Consider the following 22,975-nt stretch of genomic DNA (forward strand, 5'->3'; position numbering starts at 1 on the left):
GCCAGAAGGGCTGCTCGTGCTTTCAAAAACAGAACTTACTGCTCAAGCACCATTTCTCCACACCATCAAAAGTAGCACGGCGTAGACCAGCGGCTGCGTTAACATGGTGATGGACCGACCCAATTAAGCCTGGATCGTACCGCTGTTTCATTCTTGGGCTGTTGTCTATTTTCATTAGCTTGCACATCACTGCGTGAGGCCTAAGTCAGTTGTTTGATTTGTTATGGTGCATCTCGTCAGCTGTCAGGAGGGTTGATGAGGACATTCTTTAGATGGGTAGTCATGAAAATTACTCCTGATCTCTTTATCACTGTACCTGTGTTAGTATTGTGAGCTGCCTTCTTCCCTCTCAGCGTCTGGCAATCTTTGCTGCTTGTTAATGTAGAACACAACCATTTTGCTCCTTTTGCTGCTGCACTACTATAGAGGCCTCTTATTCGTGCTTAGCATATGATTTATAGGAAACAAATTTACAACAGTAGCAGCAGCATGCTTTTATGGATATGAGTTTTCTTGCATTCTTGATTTGCCACTGAATCTAGTCTCTTGGTTAAACATTAGTTTTGGCTTTGTGTTTCCAGATATGGCTGAATCAGCTGATGTTAGCAATGTTGATAAGCAGCAAACGGAACACAGACCCACAGAAAATGATTACACGGAAGATGACATCAAAACTCCCAAGATAGGATCTGCGAGAGAGGATGGAAAGGTAATTAGTTGTGATCTTTGGGAGCTCATTGTGATACTAAACTTCAAAACAAATAGTCGAGCCAGATGATGTAAATTTGCTCTGTCGAACAGTGCAAAAGGTGGTCAATAAACCACCTGCAGCCAGTTGTTTTTTCATCCACTTTCATTTTTATTAATTTATCATTTTTAATTATAATATATTAATAAGTAAAAGTAATTTTTCCTATGCTGTCCTCGGTGTCTTTTAATGGATTCTCATGATATGATTAATCAAATCGGGCCCCTCGGTTCCGATTTTTCTCATTGATTACTAACGACGGTCTCGAATCTGGCAGCATTAGTGCCTACAGGTATCGTGTGGGTTTATTGACCAGTTGCCTTCACCCAAGAAGCTCACGCACACGTGACACCTGCGGCAGAAAGGACGTTCCACATCTGCTGCCAAGGCTTGTGAGTGGTGGCGCTGGCTAACACCCCCAGAGTTAGTTGTAGTAGATAAAACATGAATACCCCAGAAAATGGATGGGAAAATGGCGCCGCGGTGGCTCAATGGTTAGAGCATCGCACGCGTAATGCGAAGACGTGGGTTCATTCCCCACCTGTGACCAGTTGTTTTTTCATCCACTTTCATTTCCATTAATTTATCATTTCTTTAATTCAGTTAATTAGTACAAGTAATTTCCCCTATGCTGTTCTCGGCGTCCTTGTTTGTTGGCTTCATATATGACTAAATGAGGCTTGTAATTTACATCTGGCACTTGGGTAAAAAATTTAATTCTGGGGTTTTACATGGCAAAAGCACATTTAATGATGAGACATGTTGTAGTGGAAGACCGCCAATCAATTTTTACCACCTGGGATTCTTTAACATGCACCCAATGCGTGGTACGTGGGGATTTTACCATTCCGATGAATGTGGCCGTGGCGGCCGGGATTTAATACTGTGACCTCATGCTTAGCAGCGCCACGTCATAGCCACTAAGCCACCATGACGGGTCTTCGATAACAACAGCCTCTTTTCGAGCACACACACCCCTTTTTAAGTTTCTGCAGAAACTTGTACAGTTGAATCTCAATAATTCGAACTCTAAGGAGCCCTAACATTTATTCAGATTAAATGGAGTTTGAATTAAAGGAATCCCATTGAATGGAGGACTTGCATGCAGCGCCGCGCCAGGCGACGCATGTGCACTGAGCTAACACATGAGTGACATGTTCCGGAGATGTGGCTTCTCAACAGCGTCGCGCATGCTCCCATGGAGGCAAAATTTTTGCTGCTGTGAATCTGTAGCTCAAGGCAAAATTTGCATGTAACACATGCCCAATCTTTACTGCTAAATTAAGAAAAAATTGTTGTGGGTCATATGTGCCAAAATATGGTACTTGCAACGGAAGATAGTAGCAGCAGCAGCCGGCGTGCGGCCGCACTGCCAGGTCAGAAGGGCCACTGTCGCGTGAGTTGGTGTGCTGCTGAGAGCACGGTCGGCGGCACGGTATGTTCGAATCAACTGTCTAACGCTTACATGCGATCATGGACAGCGACTTTGCAGTTCTGAAGGCACGCGGCCTGTGCGCGTGCCGAGCCAAAACGACACTACTGTTTGCCGCAACTGCTGTCGATGAAACCGTGGTGGCTATCGACGCGATCTTGGATGGCGACTGCGCAGTTATGAAGGCACGTGGCCAATGCGGTGCTATGCGCGGCAGTAAATGCAAGAATAAATGCTCTAAAGGCACAAATAGGCATGAAGCATTCCAGTGTTGCTGTCATTACAGTTTTCGCTGATGACGATGGCGATGCAGACTCAGCCGCTTCATTTCAATTTTGCACTAGCGCCGTTTTGGCTCTTCTGTGTGGCACATTTGCATCGCTTTGCGCTCGCTGAGCTCCGAAAGTTTTCAGAGTTAGCCAATGTTTGCCGAGATACGTGCGAATGCACGTGCCGAGATACGTGCAAACTCTCACGTGCGTGAGAGTTTGATTGCATTAAATAATGCATACGTCTTCCGGGACCAAAGGACGAGTCCAAATTATCCGATTTTCCAAATTAACGAGGTTTTACTGTAAACCGCACAAGGTATCGACGTTCACGAGACAGCGGATGCGAATGTGGCTGTGGGGCGACCTCCGATGTCTTCGTCCATCTCCCCTCGGCCTTCGACTTTGTGAGCTGTGTTGAGATCAGTGAACAGCAATGATCGGAGCACAAAGTGTTTCCTGGTACATCATTTGTCCTCATCCACAATGCATTACATCTGCTGCTCGCAATGACACTAGTACTGACGAGGCTTGGTCTGGCTTATAAAGCTGTAACAACCATAGTTACAGTTAAACCTTGATATAACAAAGTCTGTAAAATCGACAATTTGCTTCGTTATATCAAAATTTCGATGTATTGAAATTCGACCTTTTATGCAAATAAGTACAGTCGCCGATCAATTTTTTTTCACATAGAAAGGGGCTGCAAAATTTTATGCGTTATCGGGCAATCGAAAAAAGCAAATTTTAATGAGAAAACAATTCATTTTGTTCAATTTGGGAGTCGGCGACTAATGATAAGGTTTCATGCCGCGTTGACACACATCGGCCATTCACATCGGCGGTCCGAAGTAAGTGAAGCCAGCCACACTTTCGCGTCCACTCCGCTCCCACGGCTGATAACGTTGCCTGCACTGAGACGACGCTATCATGAAAAGCGCCGGCAGTGGGGAGCAAATCCTTTGTCTTCCCCTCGCTTCAACGGGTCTTCAAAACTCCAGATTACGCAACCACTAATACTAAATGCGCCGGAAGACAGCTTACATGATGCCCCGCCGTGTCAGCACGCCTACTCTTTGCACACGTGGCTGATTACCTCCAAAGCAGGTTGCGGGGCTGTGTATGCGCTCAGCCGTGCTTGCAGCCATGTGCAGCCGCGGCCGAAATGTGGACGCTTGATCGTGTTACACAAGCAGCCGCTTGTAATTCAATCATTTGACCATCTGCGTCCGCGGAAGTTTACATTATTCTCTCGGGATTCCCTTGCGGCAGTACTGGAGTTTAGTTATATTGAAATCGCGTTAAACGCACTTCGTTATATTGAGGTTCTAAGTACATGGTGTTCTATGGACAAGAGGTTATGAAAAGTTAAATACATGGTTATATCGAGAATTTCATTATATTGAAGTTCGTTATGTCGAGGTTTAACTGTATTCTCATTGTCCAAAGAGCTCATAATCCCTACTCCATTCATGAATGTGCCTTGCCATTCAAGGTACACTTGATCACTGTATCATCGTTTCATAGATCAAAGTGCATGCTTCTGGCAATTATAACTACATCTGCAGCGTGCGTGTTCTTTATAGGTGTATGCAGGCAGCGATTTCTGGATTGAGAAGCACGATTGGGATGCATTGTTCCGTGCTCCTACAGATGTGAGGTTTTGTTCGATGGCTGCATCGCTGTTTTGGACGCCGGAACAGCTCGCAGAGCGCAGTGTCACCGGCTTGCCTGCGAAGAAGCCCTCGCCACGGGACATGGCATCGGAAGGAAGGCCACCGCTAACACCTGAGAAGCTTGACACCCTGAAAGGTGTGGTTATGCGCTTACCATATTTGCTCGAATCTAAGCAGCAGGTGAGCTGCCCCTCCTGTTCTCTTGGCAGAATAGTTCGAAAGAATATATAGCATGCGAGTGTGAGTCTGCTTTCCTAATCCTTTATTTGCAGTATGACTGTTTAACCTTTATTTCTGGCTATGAGAAATACATTTGAACATGAAAAAAGAAACACAGTATTTGAGTCAGAAAATAATTATTGGTAAATTGTTTTGTGGAACTATCCGCAACTGAAGACTTCCAGCGTTTCAAAAATGCTATTATGGACTATGCATGGAACTTCCTGTGCCTAAATCAGAATTTTGAGGTATCAAAATCAGCATGGCATAATGATATGTTGGGTATTACAGAGTTAACCCAGTGTCATGATGTCTTAAAAGGGACCCTCAAACCGCCTTTGATTTTTTTAACACAATTTACATAAGCATGTGCATCGTGTGCAGAATGCTGCGATAGTGATCTTTTGTGAATGTACAGGGTGTTATTCTTTAGACAAAGCAGATTTTTTAATAAAAAGGCTTTAAGAGCAGCAAATGTGGCGTTATTGCAGATGCCACATTCTAGGTGAGGTAGCGAGGCCACTAATGATGTGAGCTTCAAAATAGTAATTAAGAAGAATTTCTTAATGAACTTTTCTTTATTAGTGCATTAGGGGCAGTTGTTTAAATGGCAAACTTTTTTAAAAGATCTCAAAAATTGCACCAGATTTGAGATATTTATAATCAAATTTCAAAGGTAAATCCAGGCAATATTGAAACCGGGCGCCGTGGGAGCGCAGCAAAGTCGGTCGTGCTAACATATCAAACCGAAATGCCTCTGACTACGAGCACGAGGAAGTTGGAAACCGAACATCTTGGCCCGTTGCAGCACCTGCTCATACGATTTGCCTGGCCAGCATGTGCCGCTGCATGCCAGGTCAGGATTTGCCGTGGCATGCTATCATTCAAACTTTGCCCCACACTTCTTTATGGGGCATTGCCGTCTGACGTGCAGCAGGGCATGCTCAGTCTTAATACTGTCTGCATTTGGCCTTCAATTTTGATGATGAATATCTCAAATTACGCATTATTTTTTTATTTCTAAAATTGACTATGCCATAGATTGCGACAACTGCCCTCAAGTTAGTAATAAAAAGGTAAATAACAAATTGTTGGTAATTAGTATTTTCAGAGTAAGTTAAGCAGCGGCAAAGTATTTCTGCCTTGCTGTAGAGCTTGTGTGCGAATACAGCAGGTGTCTCACGGTCATAGCCTTTTTATAAAAAATCTGTATTGTAAACAAAAAGTCACTCTATAGTAGCAGTGCTACATTCCTTGTGCTAGGCACCAATAAAAAAAAAAGGAAAGAAAAACGTGTGCTTTTCTCCAAGATGGTCTTCACACGTCACTCAAGCAGGGTCATGCACGTGATGTCACCAGAATGAAAGCTGCTGATTGGTTGATCTATGAATAACATCAGTTCTGACCAGGTGACTTACACGCCTTTGTCATGCAGTTTCATGCCCCCTCTTGTTGTGTTGTTTGCCTGTCGTACAGAAGGATAATTTTGTACTGATAGCAGCAGGTGTAGTAGCTTGAGGGAGCACAAACACCCTTGAAGACAAATGAAACTGGAAATGAGTGGCCATGAAAGAATGGAGTGATAGTCAGGTGGCAATTTTTATCGAGAAGACAAGGACATTTTCTGATGTCAGAGATAATCTGCAGGAGTTAAGTTTTGAGTTCACTGAAAAAAAAAATAATTGTAAAATACTATGGTCCGAGTCTGTAATGCTACTTGATTTGCTTTGAATCTGAGCACACGACCTCACATAGGCAAATATGGGTATGTAAAGATGACGGTGCCTAGCCCTTTCACTCGCGATGTCTCGAAATGTCTCCAAATGAATGTTCCTATATGTGGTGTAAAAAAAAATTGATGTAAACGTAACTGTCTCTGTAGAAAAACAATGTCATAAGTCACTTTAGTACCAGGAGTAATGCAATATAAAGTAATGTAAGAGGGTTGTGCACTACCACGTTTGACAGGAAGTTTTCACGAGTTACTCTGTATCACTGCTGTTAATTTGTGTTCTTTCCTGCATCAGAAGGCCCTCAGCTTACTAGCAAGTGGCGCGTCTATTTGCATCAGATATTTCAGTTTTTTTTTCATGATATAGCACATCACTCTTAACGGATAAATGTTTGTAATCATTAATTTTTGCGATTATGAAGACTGGCTTGAAGAAATAATGACGCCATACAGGTTCCAAATTTTTTCTGCAAAGCTTGCATTGTAGCTCCCGGAAATAACCAAATTTCAAGGCCATAATTTGTGACTGAGTGGGGTTAGAGTTGAGAAAATATGGTACGTTCACAGTGAACTACTGCTTAAACAATCGCAGTGTGATGCACATTAATGATGCTCGCTTCGGCGAAACCAGCACATCCACTTGTTCATATAATCGATCTTTGTTGTATCCGGAATTTACCTATAAGGGGCACTGAGGAGCAGCACTGTTTATACTGATGCAATATTCTGTCGTGGTTCTATATACTTTATCATCATCTTCATCATCAGCCTGTATGCATGTCCACTGCAGGACGAAGGCCTCTCCCTGCTATCTCCAATTACCCCTGTCTTCTGCCAGCTGATTCCAACTTGGGTCTGCAAATTTCCTAATTTCATCACCCCACCTAGTTTTCTGCCGTCTTCGACTGCACTTCCCTTCTCTTGGTATCCATTCTATGACTCTAATGGTCCACCGGTTATCCATCCTACGATTACATGACCTGCCCAGCTCCGTTTCTTCCGCTTAATGTCAACTCGAATATCGGCTATCCCCGTTTGTTCTCTGATCCACACCGCTCTCTTCCTGTCTCAACGTTAAGCTCAACATTTTTTGTTCCATCGCTCTTTGTGCGGTGTTTAACTTGTTCTCGAGCTTCTTTGTTAACCTCCAAGTTTCTGCCCCATATGTTAGCACCGGTAGAATGTAGTGATTGTACACTTTTCTTTTTCTTTTCAATGACAGTGGTAAACTCCCATTCATGATTTGGCCATGCCTGCCGTATGCACTACAACCTAATTTTATTCTTCTGTAAATGATCAGGATCCCCTGTGAGTAATTGACCTAGATAAACGTACTCCTTTACAGACTCTGGAGCCTCACTGGCGATCCTGAATTCTTGTTCCCTTGCGAGGCTATTGAACATTATTTTTGTTTTCTGCATATTAATCTTCAACCCCACTCTTACACTTTCTTGATTAAAGTCCTCAATCATTTGCTGTAATTCGTCCCCGTTATTGCTGAATAGGATAATGTCATCAGAAAATGGGAGGTTGCTGAGATATCCACCGTTGATCCTCACTCCTAAGCTTTCCCAGTCTAAGAGCTTGAATACTTCTTCCATGCATGCAGTGAATAGCATTGAAGAGATTGTGTCTCCTTGCCTGACCCCTTTCTTGATAGGTAACTGTCTACTTTTCTTGTGGAGAACCAAGGTAGCTGTGGAATCCTTGTAGATGTTTGCCAAGATATTGACGTATGCCTCCTGTACTCCTTGATTACGCAATGCCTCTATGACTGCTGGTATGTCTACTGAATCAAATGCCTTTTCATAATCTATGAAAGCCATATAGAGAGGTTTATTGTACTCCGCAGATTTCTTGATTACCTGATTGATGACATGGATATGATCCATTGTAGAATATCCCTTCCTGAAGCCAGCCTGTTCTCTTGGTTGATTGAAGTGTTGCCCAGATTCCATTGGAAATTATCTTGGTGAATATGTTATACAGTACTGAAAGCAAGCTAATGCGCCTATAATGTTTCAGTTCTCTAACGTCTCCCTTCTTATGGATTAGTATAATGTTGGCGTTCTTCCAGCTCTCTGGTACACTTGAAGTTGTGAGGCATTGCGTATAAAGTGCCGCAAGCTTTTCAAGCATAATATCTCCTCCATCTTTGATTAAATTTACTGTTATTCCATCTTCTCCAGCAGCTTTTCCCCTGGACATGTCTTTCACGGGTCTTCTAACTTCATCGCTAGTTATAGAAGGAGCCTCTGTATCCGGTTCATCACTATTTCGAATGAAAGTAGTTAGGCTGTTTTGGGCACTGTACAGGTCAGTATAGAATTCTTCCGCTGCTTTTACTATGTCATCGAAATTGCTGATGATATTACCGTGCTTATCTTTCAGTGCATACATCTTGCCTTGTCCTATGCCAAGCTTTCTTCTTACTGATTTAATGCTGCGTCCGTATTTTACGGCTTCCTTAATCTGTCCACATTATAATTTCGAATATCCCTTACTTTCTTCTTGTTGTAAAGTTTTGACAGTTCAGCGAATTCTATCTGATCTCTTGAGTTGGACGCTTTCATGTTTTGCCGTTTTTTTTATTAGGTCCTTTGTTTCTTGGGAGAGCTTACCTACTGGTTGCATTCGTGCCTTACCTCCCACTTCAATTGCTGCTTCTGAGATCAACCTAGTTACGGTTTCATTCATTACCTCTATATTGTCTTTATCTTCCTGTTCTAAAGCTGCATATTTGTTTGCGAGCACCAGCCTGAATTGGTCTGCTTTTACCCTTACTGCCTCTAGGCTGGCCTGTTTCCTATTGACTAATTTCACTCTCCCTCTCTTCAAATTGAGAGAAATCCTAGACCTCACTAACCTATGGTCACTGCACTTTACCTTACCTAACACTTCTACATCCTGCACTATGCTTGGATCGGCAGAGAGTATGAAATCTATTTCATTCCTTGTTTCTCCATTAGGGCTTTTCGAGGTCCATTTCCTGTTGCTCCGCTTTCTGAAGAAGGTATTCAATATGCGGAGCCTATTCCTTTCCGCGAATTCTACTAACATCTCTCCTCTTGCATTCCTAGAATCGATGCCATAGTTGCCAATTGCTTGCTCACCAACCTGCTTCTTCCGCACTTTTGCATTGCAGTCGCCCATGACTACAGTACACTGAGTTTGCACCTTTCTCATTGCAAATTCAACATCTTCATAAAACTGTTCTATTTCTTCATCATCGTGACTAGAGGTTGGGGCGTAGGCTTGTACTACCTTCATTTTGTACCTCCTATTGAGCTTAGGGGAGCTTATGCGCTGGCTAATATTGCCTCGCAGTGGCTGGAGAAACCAGCTGCCATATTGGTGGCAGCCTTTTCTGCACACTTGCAAAACGACATAACGCTAAAGGAAGCGAAGTGGAAAGAATTGATTAGTTGTAACAGCCACTCGATCGATTCGCACGAAAATAACTGGCAGTGTTTGGTTTGCAAGAAGTTGTACAAGAACCATAAATCCTGAGGCTTTGTTTGAATTCAGTGCACCTGCTGCAGCGAGTCGGCCCAGGAATCCAGTGGTAGGAAGAGGAGGGGGGGGGGGCTATTAGAAGTGCCTAATTTCCAAGCCGTAAATTGTGTTAAATTTTGCGGGTGTCTCATTATGACCCCTCCACATGCCTCATTTTACCCCGGGTGTCGGGCCATTGTGCGATTTATTTTATTTCTGAGAAAAAAACATGCGTTTTACTTAAGATAATGGAAGTGATATAATGTTTGCTGACCAAAGAAACAAAGCATCAAGGAATAGGCTCGATGTATTATTTCCAAATGTGATAAAGCATTTGGCAAATTCGCCCGAATGAGAAAGCATTGACAGCGATAGCAAGGTATCGCGTAACGCTTGAAATTCCCGGACGGTGTTTGAGGTACATACATGCGACCGCGACATTGTTTGAGGTACATACATGCGACCGGACGGTGTTTGAGGTACATACAGAGGGAAGCAGCGGCACTGTCCCAGGCCGGCCAACGAAACTGCCCACGCCGGCAAACGCCCGCTTCCCGATAACGGCAGAAAACGAAACTTCGGGAAGCTGGCGCCAGGCCGGCTGGAGCGGCGGCGCCTGCACGGCAGCGGGCGCGCACGGTGACAGTCGGAAGTGAGGGAGCTACGAGGGAGGGCGAGGGGAACCACCGAAGCGGCGAAGTTGCCGAGGCGAAATCCGCTTCCCTGCCGCCTTGCTCCCTCACATTCCACAGTCTCCGCGTGCGCCTTTCGCCGTGCTGTGCCGGCGCCGCCTGCTCCCTGAAGTTTTGTTTGTTGCCGTTATTGTGAAGCGAGCGTTGGAAGTTTCGTGGCCCTCGCTCGCTATGCGCGCCGTGATATTTCACGACTCGCACTCAAGATTCTGGTTTCAGCCTCACTGGCTGTTCGTTCGCACCACGTGCCCTTCTCCACTTCGTCTCTCTTTCTTCCTCGAGCACTCCTTGGGGCGCCCGTTTGAGGGGAGCGTTCGCCGTCTCCGCTGGCTTCTGTACTTCCAGGCAGCCGCACTGTAACCGGTATTTCGTTTCCTACAACTGCAGTATAAGCGATACGTGTATACATGGAGTGCTATGGGAAAATTAACGGGAGTCTGAAAAGACTGCACTATATCCGGTCCTGCACTATAAGCGGTTACGTTATAAGTGGTCTATATTATAGTTTAGGCAGCAAGAAATTATTTTTCTGAGCAAAACGAGTAATTAGAGAGTTTTAGAATAGTGGCCCCAAACGTCTTGGGGCCCCAAAGAAATAGCGTTGAAGCCATTGCGCATGCGCGAGACGCACGATGCATTTGGGTTTTGTGTCGGGCACGCTATTTCACTGATTTAGCGGAAGCCCCAAAAGCTCTGCATCAACAAACATGGCGGTGCCCATCGAAGCGACGGCTCAAACCGAGTACCAAACTGGGCTTTATTCATGGTAACGCATGAAGTTCGTAAGCTAGGAGAAGTGACTGCGGTTATCACTTTCTCTCAACTTACGTGTGTAATGAAGATTGATTCATTAGACGCCACTGATTCCGAATTCGATTGTCAATTTAATAGCTCATAGGCCTAACATGGATTAGTTTGGCTGGTGAAGGCTTGTTAAGTTAGTTACTCAAAATGGAAGCACAACAAATCACTTGCTGCTACTAGAATAACCTCTAAATTGTAATTAAAGGCAAAAACACAAAAGTCAAAATCTCTCTCCTTATCATAAAATGGTATAGTTTATTTTAATATTTATAATAGTTTTTCTTTGACACCATAGTGGCGCTGCGAAACGCAAAGCCCTATTCTAAAACTCTTTACCCCTGCATGCCCCAACGCTAACACCCGCAGAGCTCTTTGGGGCCCCAAACTTTTGGGGCCCCTATCCTAAAACTCTAATATTTCAAGGAATCCAAGGAAATAAGATTGCGTGTGGGATCATTAATAATCAACCTGAAAAGCATAGTAAATAAGTTGAGTGAATAAATCAGTAGTTGTCAGCAATTTATTCTCCATGCGTATGATATTAATATTACCTCGACAAAAGTTTGAAATAATGCGCAGAGCTTGGTTTTGTATGTGCTGAACAGATGACAAGTGGCACTGATACGTGTTGCCATAAGCAGCAATACCGTAATTAATATGACTATTAATGAATGCATAATAATGTGAAAGGAGAGCTGGAGTAGACAGACAAGATCTAGCTTTTATGAGCACTGTTATACCGAAATAAGTGCTTTTCTTAACTTGTGCAATATGTTCGTGAAATTTTAGTTGTTGATCGAGGTGGATACTAAGAAATGAAACAGAGTCGCTAGTCGAAATAAAGTGCAAATCAAGGGAAACCTGAGGTGAAAATGGTAGTCTTTCTTGAGGGAAGCGAAAAAACATGAATTTAGTTTTGTTTGGATTTAAAATTAAGTGCTTACTGTGACACCAAGTAACAATGTTAGCTAATACACTGTTTAATTTAAAAGGTAACGATGTTAACGATATATCTGAGTCAGATATAGTTGTTTTATCAGCATATAACATGCACTGTGACGGTGGAGCGTGTTGCGGATGGTAATTTATGTAGAGAATGAATAATGGTCCCCAGAGGTGCCCTGCTGCACCCCCGAATAATTTTTTTGGTATCTGAAAACTTGCCCGATAAATAAACTGTTAGTTTTCTGTCACACAAGTAGTTTCTTTAAAAAGAGAACGATGGGCCTGTTATTCCGTAGGCTTCTAATTTTTTTAGTAACATATTGTGATTAATTGTGTCAAAAGCTTTGGATAAATCCAAAAAGACAGAACCAATGATAAGTTCTTTCTCAATAGAATTCTTAATGTAGTCTCTTAATGAGATTACCGCCAAGTCGATGTACTACCTGAACGAAAACCAAATTGGGAGATATTCAAGAGATAAAATTTTTTCGAATAATTATTCAAGCGACAGACAAATACCTTTTTAATTATTTTGCTAACAATTGATAGGATTACCGTAATTGTTCTACATTATTGCATCTGCTCTTTGTGATTGTCACTTTCATACTTTTTCTGTCTAACAAATTCACAGCTACCTTTTAATAATGCCAGGTTGCTTTCTTGTTGAGAGATCACATTAAATCACTATTCTTTGGTTGTATTGATCGGACCTTTGTTTCGTTCACAATGGCCATTGGTGAAAGCCAGCTACCAGACTCCATCCCCTTATGCCCCTGCTAAGGATGAGCTAACGCATCGATTCTGAGTTATGACAGGTAGATTTTTATCGCAAGGTGTTATAAACACTTGCTTTATTGAGTCTGATTTCTTTTGAAAGCGTTGGAGTCTTTCTTTGTTAATAAGCAAGGCGTTCGGCCTCAGCAGACATCATCAAAATTCTTGACATCGCAGGGAACTGGTGTGGGTACTTCTAGGCAGCATCACCACCTGTCTTTTACTGTTTTTAAAAAATAATTTTTCTGCCTTGTTAAAGGTGTGTTTGCGGTAAGAGAATAGGATATTGAACTCTGTATTTCACATATATTTTATAGGTTAGCCTCATTATTAACAACAAAGAGATTGCTGAGGAGCATCTTTTTTATAGGTGGCAATTTCTCATTGGTGATCCAGAAGTGTATTTTATCAATCCAACTTAATTATAGGATTTAGGTCTCATTAAAATGAGTCACTTCAGCACAAAAATATCTTCGTTACATTTAATATTTATCATGGGCAGCGTATAGGTACATAATTATATCAGCAAGAAATATCTTACATTTGCTTTGTTCTATCTCATGGGTTCTCAAAAATTTTCCCTGATCCTGCTCTCGACAAGTGTCTAAAACGGCGAGCACAAGATGCGCTCGATCCAAAGAACCTCCATTACTCATGCCCAAGTGTCAAAAAGCACATCACAGTGCGTAACAGCAACGCGCGAACTGCACAATAAATACGCAAGCAGCTTTTAGCCACCCAACCTCTGAGAACGGGCAGCGTGCCTAAGCTTTCGCACGAAGCGGCGCAGTTCGCATCGCCGTGGTCCTCAGCGGCAATCGTACGCGGCACGTGACTGACAGCAATGCTGAAGCGCTTCATGCCTAATTGTGCCTTTAAAGCCTTTATTCTTGCGATTATCGCCGCGTGTAACACCGCGTTGGCGGCTAGCCGCATGCCTCCATAAGTGCTTAGTCGCATCTATGATCGCGTCGATAACCACCGCAGTTTCGTCCCCAGCGGTTGCGGCAAATAGTAGTTTCGTTTTCACTCGGTGCGCGCGTCGGCTGCGTGCCTTCACAACTGCGTAGTCGCCTCCCATGGCAGCGTCGATAGCGACCGCAGTTTTGTCCACACTTCTTGCAGCGAACGGTAGTTTTGTTTTGACTTGGTGCGTGCTATCAGCCGCCTGCCTTCTGAACCGCAAGGTCGTCGTCCATGATTGCATCGATAGTGGCCGCGGTTTCATCCGCAGCGGTTGCGGCGAGCAGTAGTTTCGCTTTGAGTCAGTGCAAAGCTGTCGAAGATGAAGAGCACCTGCTACATAGCGATGGACGGACAATTTGTTAGCGAGCAGCTGAGTGGCAAAAAATAATCGCGATGTGCGCCTGTTGGTGCAAAGCACATCTCAGATGAAGACCGCGCGCCACAAAGGATGTCGCGAGGCCTTCGCTGCTGCTAGCGCTAATCAGTCATGAGATGACGAGAATTTCAGCTTCCGCACTGGTCTTGTGCTAAATAGAAACAAGATTTGATGATTCATGGAGTAAATAAAAGCGTGTTGACGTAGTTAAGCATTTGTGTATTGTTTTCTTGATACCCTCGATAATTCGACATTCGGTTAACTCGGGGGGGGGGGTTCCTTGGCACTTTATGGAGCTTAGCAGGGTTTCCTGGGATGAACGTGCTTGAGAACCCCTGTTCTATCTGATTGGTCGTTATATATGTGTTCATTGTATCAAGGTTCGACTGTATCCCTCTTTAGTGTCCCCATTTTAATCATCTTACGTTTCATTTCTTCTTGGTTGTGTGGGATTAAAATTGTCAGTTCCTCCTAATCAGCGAAAGCACTGTGCTGCAGTGAATGTCTCCTTTTTTCTCTCTGTGCAGATCTGTTTCGTATCTACGTGGGCAAGGATGCATTTACAGCGCGAAGGCTGAACCTTGTTCGCAGACACCTGTCAAACAAGATTTGTGACATCCGCCGTGAGTGATTTCACTTCATTGTGGAACGCCTTGGTTTTGTGCACCCCATTGGGCATATATTGCAGTAAATGTCAATAATGAATATAACGAAATAACAAATATAACGAAGTTAGTGCGGCCCCTCCTTCAATTTCGTTACAACGAGGTTTGAATGTCAGTGACTAATTCATTGAGGGACCGTATCGAATAGACAATATTCAACTTGTTATTTAAAAGTTTATAATATTTGTACATCCCTATAGTCGGTGACAACCTAAGAATTACAAAGCAGTATGTATGCTGTCCAACTCGAACACAATAGGCATAGGTGCCCCAGCAATTAGGTTCGGTTATTTACCTGGCGTCTAGCAGTATTGTGTGTTTAAAACAACTGTTTTCACCGTACAGCTCGGTCTTTGTGTCACTGGTTCCAGTATGAAACCTGAACATCTAGGACAAATTATGGGTGATCTTGGTATCACTGTTCAGCCATAGCTGACATTTTAGCTTGAAACAAATAGCTTTTATTTTAACAGCAGAGCTGTTTAATTTGGTTAGGCCGCGCAGTATGAACAAAAAACATCGCTGAGCGATGAGCCACCTGGGTTGCCTAGCAACCACCGGCACGGAGCAGCGTGTGCTTCGCCTCCTCTCCGTGCCATGCACATGTTGCCTTGAAATGGGATGTTAAGGAGAGGGAAGGAGAGCATGCGCGCGGCACGCGGAATGCTCGGAGATGCAAAGAGAAAATGAGAGCGAGAGAGAGAGAAAGAAATTGTAGCAGCACCAACGAGGCAACGTGCAGAGCTGCTGCCGACGCCGTCCGCATTTCCGCACATTCGCGCCGAACGCGCGCGGTGTCCGTGACTGCAGCCGGCGTCTCTGGCGGCGGCTTGGCAGGTTTCGACCAGCCACGCCCCGGCAAGTGTGGAGGCACAGCTTGGCCGTGACGTCACCAGAGAGTTAAAGCTTGGAGCTGCCTCGACGGTGGCAGAACTCTTGCTGACTCTGTGGCGAGTATATGTAGCCTTGACATGGGACGACCAAAGAAGATCCGGACACCCGAAGAAGAAGCTGCTCATCTTGAAGCGTGTCGCGCGGCCAAGCGAGAATCTGCGCGTCGGCGGCGAGCCGATTCGGAATACCGCATCTAGCAGCACTTAGCATTTTCTAGCAAAACTTTGCCAAGACTAGTAAAATCAGGAAGAAGCTAGGTCGATCACCAGCTCCGCTGTTCACTCCAGCCTTGCACCACTAGTGCAGGCTGCCCACATTCTTAAAATTAGCTTGGTGTTTACATAGCAGAGCAGTGTCATTAACCCCTTAAACATTTCTGTCGAGCACAGCTTGTTGCTGAACTTTCCCAAAACTATTTTGGACGAATCTAGCTCGTCCGCTTGAGATATTGACGCGAAATAAGTTGGCACGTGGTGACACTGGCCCCTTGAGGCGAGAACGACGAACTTCGTGGTTGCGCACGCACTCTCCGAGGTCCAGCCATTATTAAAGGCTGACGTGTTTTTTGCCTATCTGTTGCTGGTGAACTATTCTAGCTGTACTAGCTGGGTGACATTTCTGGTGGAGGTGCGGGGTACGGTCGATGTTAAGATCTCCGGAGCGTACCCCAGACCTAAGCCCGGCGAGTAGTTCGGACGAGCTTACCCCTGTGCACGTACGTACCAGCCGGCGTCTCCAGGGACTCCAGCCACAGCACGGTCTGCTACCCGAACGAAGTAGAATGACGAACCAACCACCTCCTGCCGCTACTGCAGCATTGCACGTGGTCGTCAATCAGATCCGGACGCCGAATCATTTCCACGGGAGTGCTTCAGAGGACGCCGACGACTGGCTTGGCCATTTTGACCGGGTCGCCAACGTCAACGACTGGACGCATGAGCGTAAGCTTCACTACGTGTACTTCGCTCTTGAAGATTCCGCTAAAATATGGTTTGAGAACCACGAGGCGACACTGACGTCATGGGAAGAATTTCGTCGACAGTTCCTCAATGCCTTTGCCAGGGCGGACAGGAAGGAGAGGGCGGAGTTAGCAATGGAGTCGAGAATTCAAGGCCCGAATGAGCGAGTGATGGCATATGTAGAAGACATGAATCGGCTCTTCAGACGTGCGGACCCCTCTATGACTGAAGCAAGAAGGTGCACCACCTAATGCGCGGCGTCAAAGAAGAAATCTTTGCTGGCCTCATTCGAAATCCGCCGAAGACAGTGGCAGAGTTCCACGACGAAGCCACCACCATGGAAAAGGCCCTTCAACAGCAGGCCAGGCAATAAAACCGCGACGCCGTGATTTCAAGGGAGCTCTCTGCCGCTACCCTCGGCAACGACGTCGGCGCCTTGCGAGAACTCATCAGGGCTGTCATCAAGGAGGAACTGCAGAAGATGCAGACGACCGCTGCCTCTGTGGGACAACTTTCCATTGCGGAAATGGTGCGCGCCGAGGTCCGACAGGCCGTCCATGTTCCCGAACAGTACGAGGCACCACAGCAGAGACCGCGTCCTGAAATGAGTTACGCAGAAGCAGTACGCCGTCCACCACCCTCAAGCGCGTATAGCATGGTACACCTCGCTCAGCAATTGAACGTTAGCTTCAGGCCTCGCAGCACACCGCACATCGCTGAAGCAAGAACTAGGAAGAGCGACGTCTGGCACACCGCAAACTACAAGTGCCTTTGTTACCATTGTGGCGAAGCCGGGCATAGCTACAGAACGTGTCCTTATCGTCATGTGGGGCTCCGAGGATTCGCACCAAATGCACCTCGTCCACGACCTGGTGAGTGGCCGCCGGAAATAGAGAGTTTCGTCGCGAATCGTCGCAATGGTGATCAACGATGGCACGAGCCCCGTTCGTCGTCTCCTGCTCGTTACAGATCACCATCACCAAGCCAAGCCTTCTCTCGCGGCGCTCTCAGACGCCGCTCGCCAAGCCCGGTGGCTCGGGAAAACTGAGTTCAGCGACCTCCGGAGGTGAGGCCGCTGACGTCGACTGTGCGCAAGATCCTCCACTACGACGACAACGACGAAAACAGAACGACGCAGACGTATAGACGCAGTCAAACACCGTACGAGAGGTAATAACGTCGAACATTCTCGTCACCATAGACGATGAAGACATAACAGCATTAATCGACACTGGAGCGGACACCTCAGTTATGAGCATGGACCTTGCCTGCAAGCTGAAGAAAGTTTCTACCGAGTGGACTGGGTCGCAGATTCGCACTGCAGGAGGCCATCTGCTAACCCCGGTAGGAAGATGCACAGCGCGAGTGAGCATTCGTGGGTTTACGTACCTCGGAGATTTCGTTATCCTCCCAAGCTGTTCGAGGGACCTAATTCTGGGAATGGACTTTCTGCAGGCTAATGGAGCCGTGATAAACCTACAAAAGTCGCTGGTAACGTTTTCAACGGCGCAGGCGTTAGCAGGGAGCAGCACTGACGACACGTATGTCAACGCCTTGAGGATTGTCGACGAGAATATCACGGTGCCGCCAAGGAGCAGCGTATTGACCCTCGTAACCTGCGACGCATTCGACGATTATGAGGGTATTGCCGAGGCAAATATCCCGCTGTTGCTCGAAAGACACATCTGCATCGCCCGGGGCCTTGTTCGAATACAGAATAAGTGCTTGCAAGTTTTGCTGACCAACTTCAGCCATGAGTATCAGCACGTCCCTCAAGGTACAGCTGTGGCCTTTCTGAACGGCATTGCTGACTTCTCCGACGTCGGCACGTTACAAGTGACTTCACCGGATGCAACAACTCACGCCAGCCTGAGTACCCGCATCCACATTAATGCTGACTTAGCAGATGTACAGAAGGATCAGCTACTGGGCCTAGTGACAGAATTCTCTGGCTGTTTTTCCACAGAATCTAGAGTCCAGCGCACCTCCACTACGCAACACCGGATAGTTACAGAGGAGTCGGCGCGGCCTGTACGTCAGCACCCGTACCGCGTGTCACCTATGGAGCGGGAGGCGATTAAGCATCAAGTGGAAGAAATGCTCAATGATGACGTCATCCAGCTGTCGACAAGTCTGTGGGTGTCCCCTGTCGTGCTAGTAAAAAAGAAAGACAACACGCTCCGCTTCTGCATTGACTACAGACGGCTTAACCAAGTCACCAAACGCGTCACCCAGCAAGTACAGCTAGGATAGTTCACCAGCAACAGATAGGCAAAAAACACGTCAGCCTTTAATAATGGCTGGACCTCGGAGAGTGCGCGTGCAACCACGAACTTCGTCGTTCTCGCCTCAAGGGGCCAGTGTCACCACGTGCCAACTTATTTCGCGTCAATATGTCCTCTTGAACGCTCGTTTGTGGGCTTTTTTCCTTTCTTTTAACTGCTGTTTGACATTTATTTAGGGGGCAACTTGTGTTTCAAAACATGGTGTCCGGTGGAGGCGACACATGTGTTGCTGATTCATTGTTGCGGAAAAAAAGCCTTTAGCCGTCGTCCAGCTCTTCGGACGATAATGGTTCAGACGCCGAAGTTTACTTTGTTTCTGGAAGCAATAGCGATAGCGATGACTTCGAATTTAGCAGTTCATCAGATGAAGAAGACTGCTCATAAGACACTACTGCGATTGCGCGTCATTGGCGGCGCATCGACATAAATTTCATCCCCACAAAGCCTCCTCGGTTTCCATTTTTGGGCATCTCCGGTAAGGTGTTCAATATAACATTGCCTGGTGACTTGACTGAGTACATTCGCCAGTTTCTCGACGACGACATTATTTCTTTAATCGTCGAAGAAACTAATCAGAACGCCACTGAGAAGCTTAGAAGCGGTTGTCCCAGTCGGCATGCTTGCCTAAAAAAATGGGTGCTAGTGACAAATGACAAACACTCCTGCTCCTACAAGTGACAAACACTCCTGCTCCTACAAGGAATTGCTCAGAAACCATGACAGGACTGGTACTGATCCAAGAACGAGCTCCTGCACACCTCCATTTTCGGAGAGGTGGTGAGTGGTAAACGGTTCCAGCTTCTAATGAAAATGCTGCACTTTGTGGATAATGCCAGTTTCACCAACCTTAGCGGTCACCCATAGCAGAAGCTGTACAATATATGGCCATTTTTGGTTCGGTTGCTGAACAATTACCACTCGGCCTACACATCGGAGAGAGACATCTCCACAGAGGAAAGCCTCATGCTCTACAAAGGCAGGCTGAGATGGGTGCAATACATTCCGCTGAAAAGAGCAAAGTTCCGCCAAAAATTTTTTATGCTTTGTGAGGCAGCATTGGGATATGTGTGGAATGTTGTGATCTACACTGGAAAAGGCACCAATCTCGGCACACCAGCAAATCTTGATCCCGGGTTGCCAGTGGGAACAAAAGTTGTCATGAAGCTCCTCAAGCCTTTGCTGGGCAAGGGTTACTGCCTGACCATTGATAACTTCTACATATCTCCAGAGCTTGTTGATATCCTCATTCAGACCCGCACAGATGTATACGGCACCGTGAAAGGAAATAGAAAGGACATGCCGCCGGCATTCCGAACACAGAAGTTAAAGAAAGGAGAGGTGCGGGCTTACCAGCGCGGTAAATGTGTCGCCCTCCAGTGGCGTAACAAAACGATAGTGACTGTCATGAGCGCAGTGCACAGTGCAAGCACGGAGACTTTCAAAGACTCGAAAGGACAAGAAGTCACAAAGCCAAACATTGGGAGGGACTATAATCATGTGATGGGTGGTGTTGACAAATAGGATCAGATGCTGGCCAACGATCCTGTCACCAGAAAGTGGCAGAAGATATATTACAAGAAGATTTTTTGGCACTTGGTTGATCAAGCTACATTCAACTCATTTGTATTTTATCAAAAAGATGGAGGGAAGATGAGCCACCTTGACTACCGCCTCGCTCTTATTGAAGCACTCCTCAATAGGTACTTTGATCCCTCGTGAAGGGCAAGGTGCGGCCGGCAATCGGATGTGCTTGACCCCGTACGACTGCAGGAGCAGAACTTTCCCGCTTACATCCCCCCAACCGAAAACAAAGCAGCCCCAACCCGGAAATGCTTCATTTGCTGCAAGAAGCTTGGAGACAAGGCACAGAGGCTGCGGAAGGAAACACGCTTTTGGTGCAGGCAGTATAACAAGCCGCTCTGTGCGATTCCTTGTTTTGAAGTGCGTCACACACTGACGAAGCTTCCGCAGTGAAATAACCCACCGTTTCGCACCAAACCATTGCCAGAATGACAAAACTTTCTCCAGTGCGCTCTTGCTCTGTTTTTTATTGTTAATTACCAGCAAGTAGCTGGCCTCCTTTATCATGAGCAATAATAAACTTTATTATGCTAATTTGACTTAGTATGTGCTTGAACATTTCTTTTCAGCATCGTAACCTTGCTTTTTAGAAGGACAAGATTCAATATTAAATTTTAAAAATAAGTAGTTTGGGCATAGAAATTGTCAAGAGAGAGAGAGAAAAAGAAAGGAAAAGAAAGGCAAGGAGGTTGGCCAGTGTAAATACCGGCTGACTACCCTGTATTGGGGAAAGGGGTAAAGGGAATAAAAAGTGATAGAAGAAACAAAAAAAAATAAATGTGAAGGAATAAAATTTGCGCAATAACGCGACCCTACGCGCACAACGTTCAAAGCCTGTCGCACAATTCACAAGCCCTTAAGGCCTTGAGTGCCGAAGCTTGTCAGACCAGTGTCCTAAACCTTTTTCCTCTGTGAGGGGGCGATTGTCCAGTTTTTCAAGCGCAGTTGCGAGCACTTTTCTTGCCACATTGTAGCGGGGACAGTCACAGAGGAGGTGCTTGATTGTCTCCTCGCAGCCACAGTTGTCGCTAGCAGGGCTATCAGCCATTCCAATGCGGAAGGAATAGGCGTTTGTGAATGCCACGCCGAGCCACAGGCGGCACAGAAGTGGTGCTTCCGCTCGTGGTAACCCTGGTGGAAGAAGGAGTTGCAGACGTGGATCCAATCTGTGGAGGCGTGGGTTGCTAAAATCACTGGTGTGCCACAGAGTCTGCGTAAGCTCGCGTGCGAGGGAACAAATTTTTGTGGCTGCGTCTGTTCCCAACAGTGGTATTGTTATAATAGGGGCACCATCGTGGGCTGATCGGGCAGTGTCATCCGTACCGGGATTTCCCGAAATTCCGCAGTGACCCGGTATCCACTGGTAGATGGTGTTGTGCCCCTTGTCGGTTGCATGATGGTGAAGTAGTCGGATGTCTGCGACTAATTGTGCGTTAAGTCCGTCGTTGAAAGGGGACAGCAGGCACTGGAGAGCTGCCTTCAAGTCACAAAAGATGGACCATGACTGTGATGATTTGGGACCAATAAATTCCAGAGCAGCACAGATAGATGCGAGTTCTGCAGCCATCGATGATGTAATGCGAGACTTCTTGAATTGGATGGTGACAGATTTCACGGAAATTACCATTGCTCCAGCTGAACTTTTGGAGGAGACAGAACCGTCTGTATAAACGTGGGTGCGTGCTCTGTGCTTTTCATGCATGAGTGAAAGCACGGTTTGTTTGAGGGCGAATGACATCTTCGTTTTCTTTTTGATACCGGGAATTACAAGAAGGGCTTGGATTGGATGCAGGCACCACAGTGGTAGAGATGGTCGTGCTGCAGGTGGTTAAGGGGCGAAGCTCTGAGCGGACTCCAGCTGGTTCGGCTCTCTTTCAGAAGTGAAGGGCAGGTGTACTGCGTTTTTGTGGGAGGAGCTTGTCTGTAATTCTTAGGTTGTCACCGACTGTAGTATTCTGATTTGAATATTGAAGAGTGCAGTTAATAGTGTTTCTGTACTTGCTTTCCAGGATCCAAGCACAGGCACAGAGGGAGAAAGAGTGCTGTCAAAGCATAGAAGTGTGCAAGTGACGAGATTGTTAGTGACTTGGAAGCCAGTTCACGCGATTGTGTTCAATCACTGCCTCTGGAGGAGGGCAACATTGTTTTTAGTGTACAGAAATCATGACGGCCTTACTTACAAACCTCCAATAGTAGTGCATTTATAACAGCTGCAGTAATGACTGTAGCAAAGCAGTATTGACGGCACCATTTACAGTAAAACCTCGGTGATACGAATCTCGCGGGGTCGCCTGAAATATTCGTATCACCCGAAATTCGTATCATCAAAACATACACAATATTAAGAAAAATGAATTTAGTTTTACCAGGAAAGATTTCTAATAGTGGAATCCCATTGATACCTTCCTCGCTGCTGCGTTTTCCCGGCTACTACGTCGCGTTTTCCCGGTCCCGACCTAACCC

At 45.7% G+C, this 22,975-nt stretch overlaps 1 protein-coding gene across 2 annotated transcripts in view; it reads left to right on the forward strand.

Moving 5' to 3' along the window:
* The window catches only part of LOC119459212 (BEN domain-containing protein 5), a 56,424-nt gene extending 33,458 nt beyond the window's left edge, over positions 1-22,966 (forward strand). For both annotated transcript variants that reach the window (XM_049671263.1, XM_049671264.1), the window contains exons 5-8: positions 582-709; positions 4,036-4,261; positions 14,656-14,751; positions 22,522-22,966. In XM_049671263.1, the coding sequence (XP_049527220.1) occupies positions 582-709; positions 4,036-4,261; positions 14,656-14,751; positions 22,522-22,568 (497 nt within the window). In that variant the 3' untranslated portion in view covers positions 22,569-22,966. The remainder of the gene's footprint in view (positions 1-581; positions 710-4,035; positions 4,262-14,655; positions 14,752-22,521) is intronic.
* The last annotated feature ends 9 nt before the right edge of the window (positions 22,967-22,975 follow it).

Source organism: Dermacentor silvarum, chromosome 7 (assembly GCF_013339745.2).
Source record: "Dermacentor silvarum isolate Dsil-2018 chromosome 7, BIME_Dsil_1.4, whole genome shotgun sequence".
Classification (NCBI taxonomy): domain Eukaryota; kingdom Metazoa; phylum Arthropoda; class Arachnida; order Ixodida; family Ixodidae; genus Dermacentor; species Dermacentor silvarum.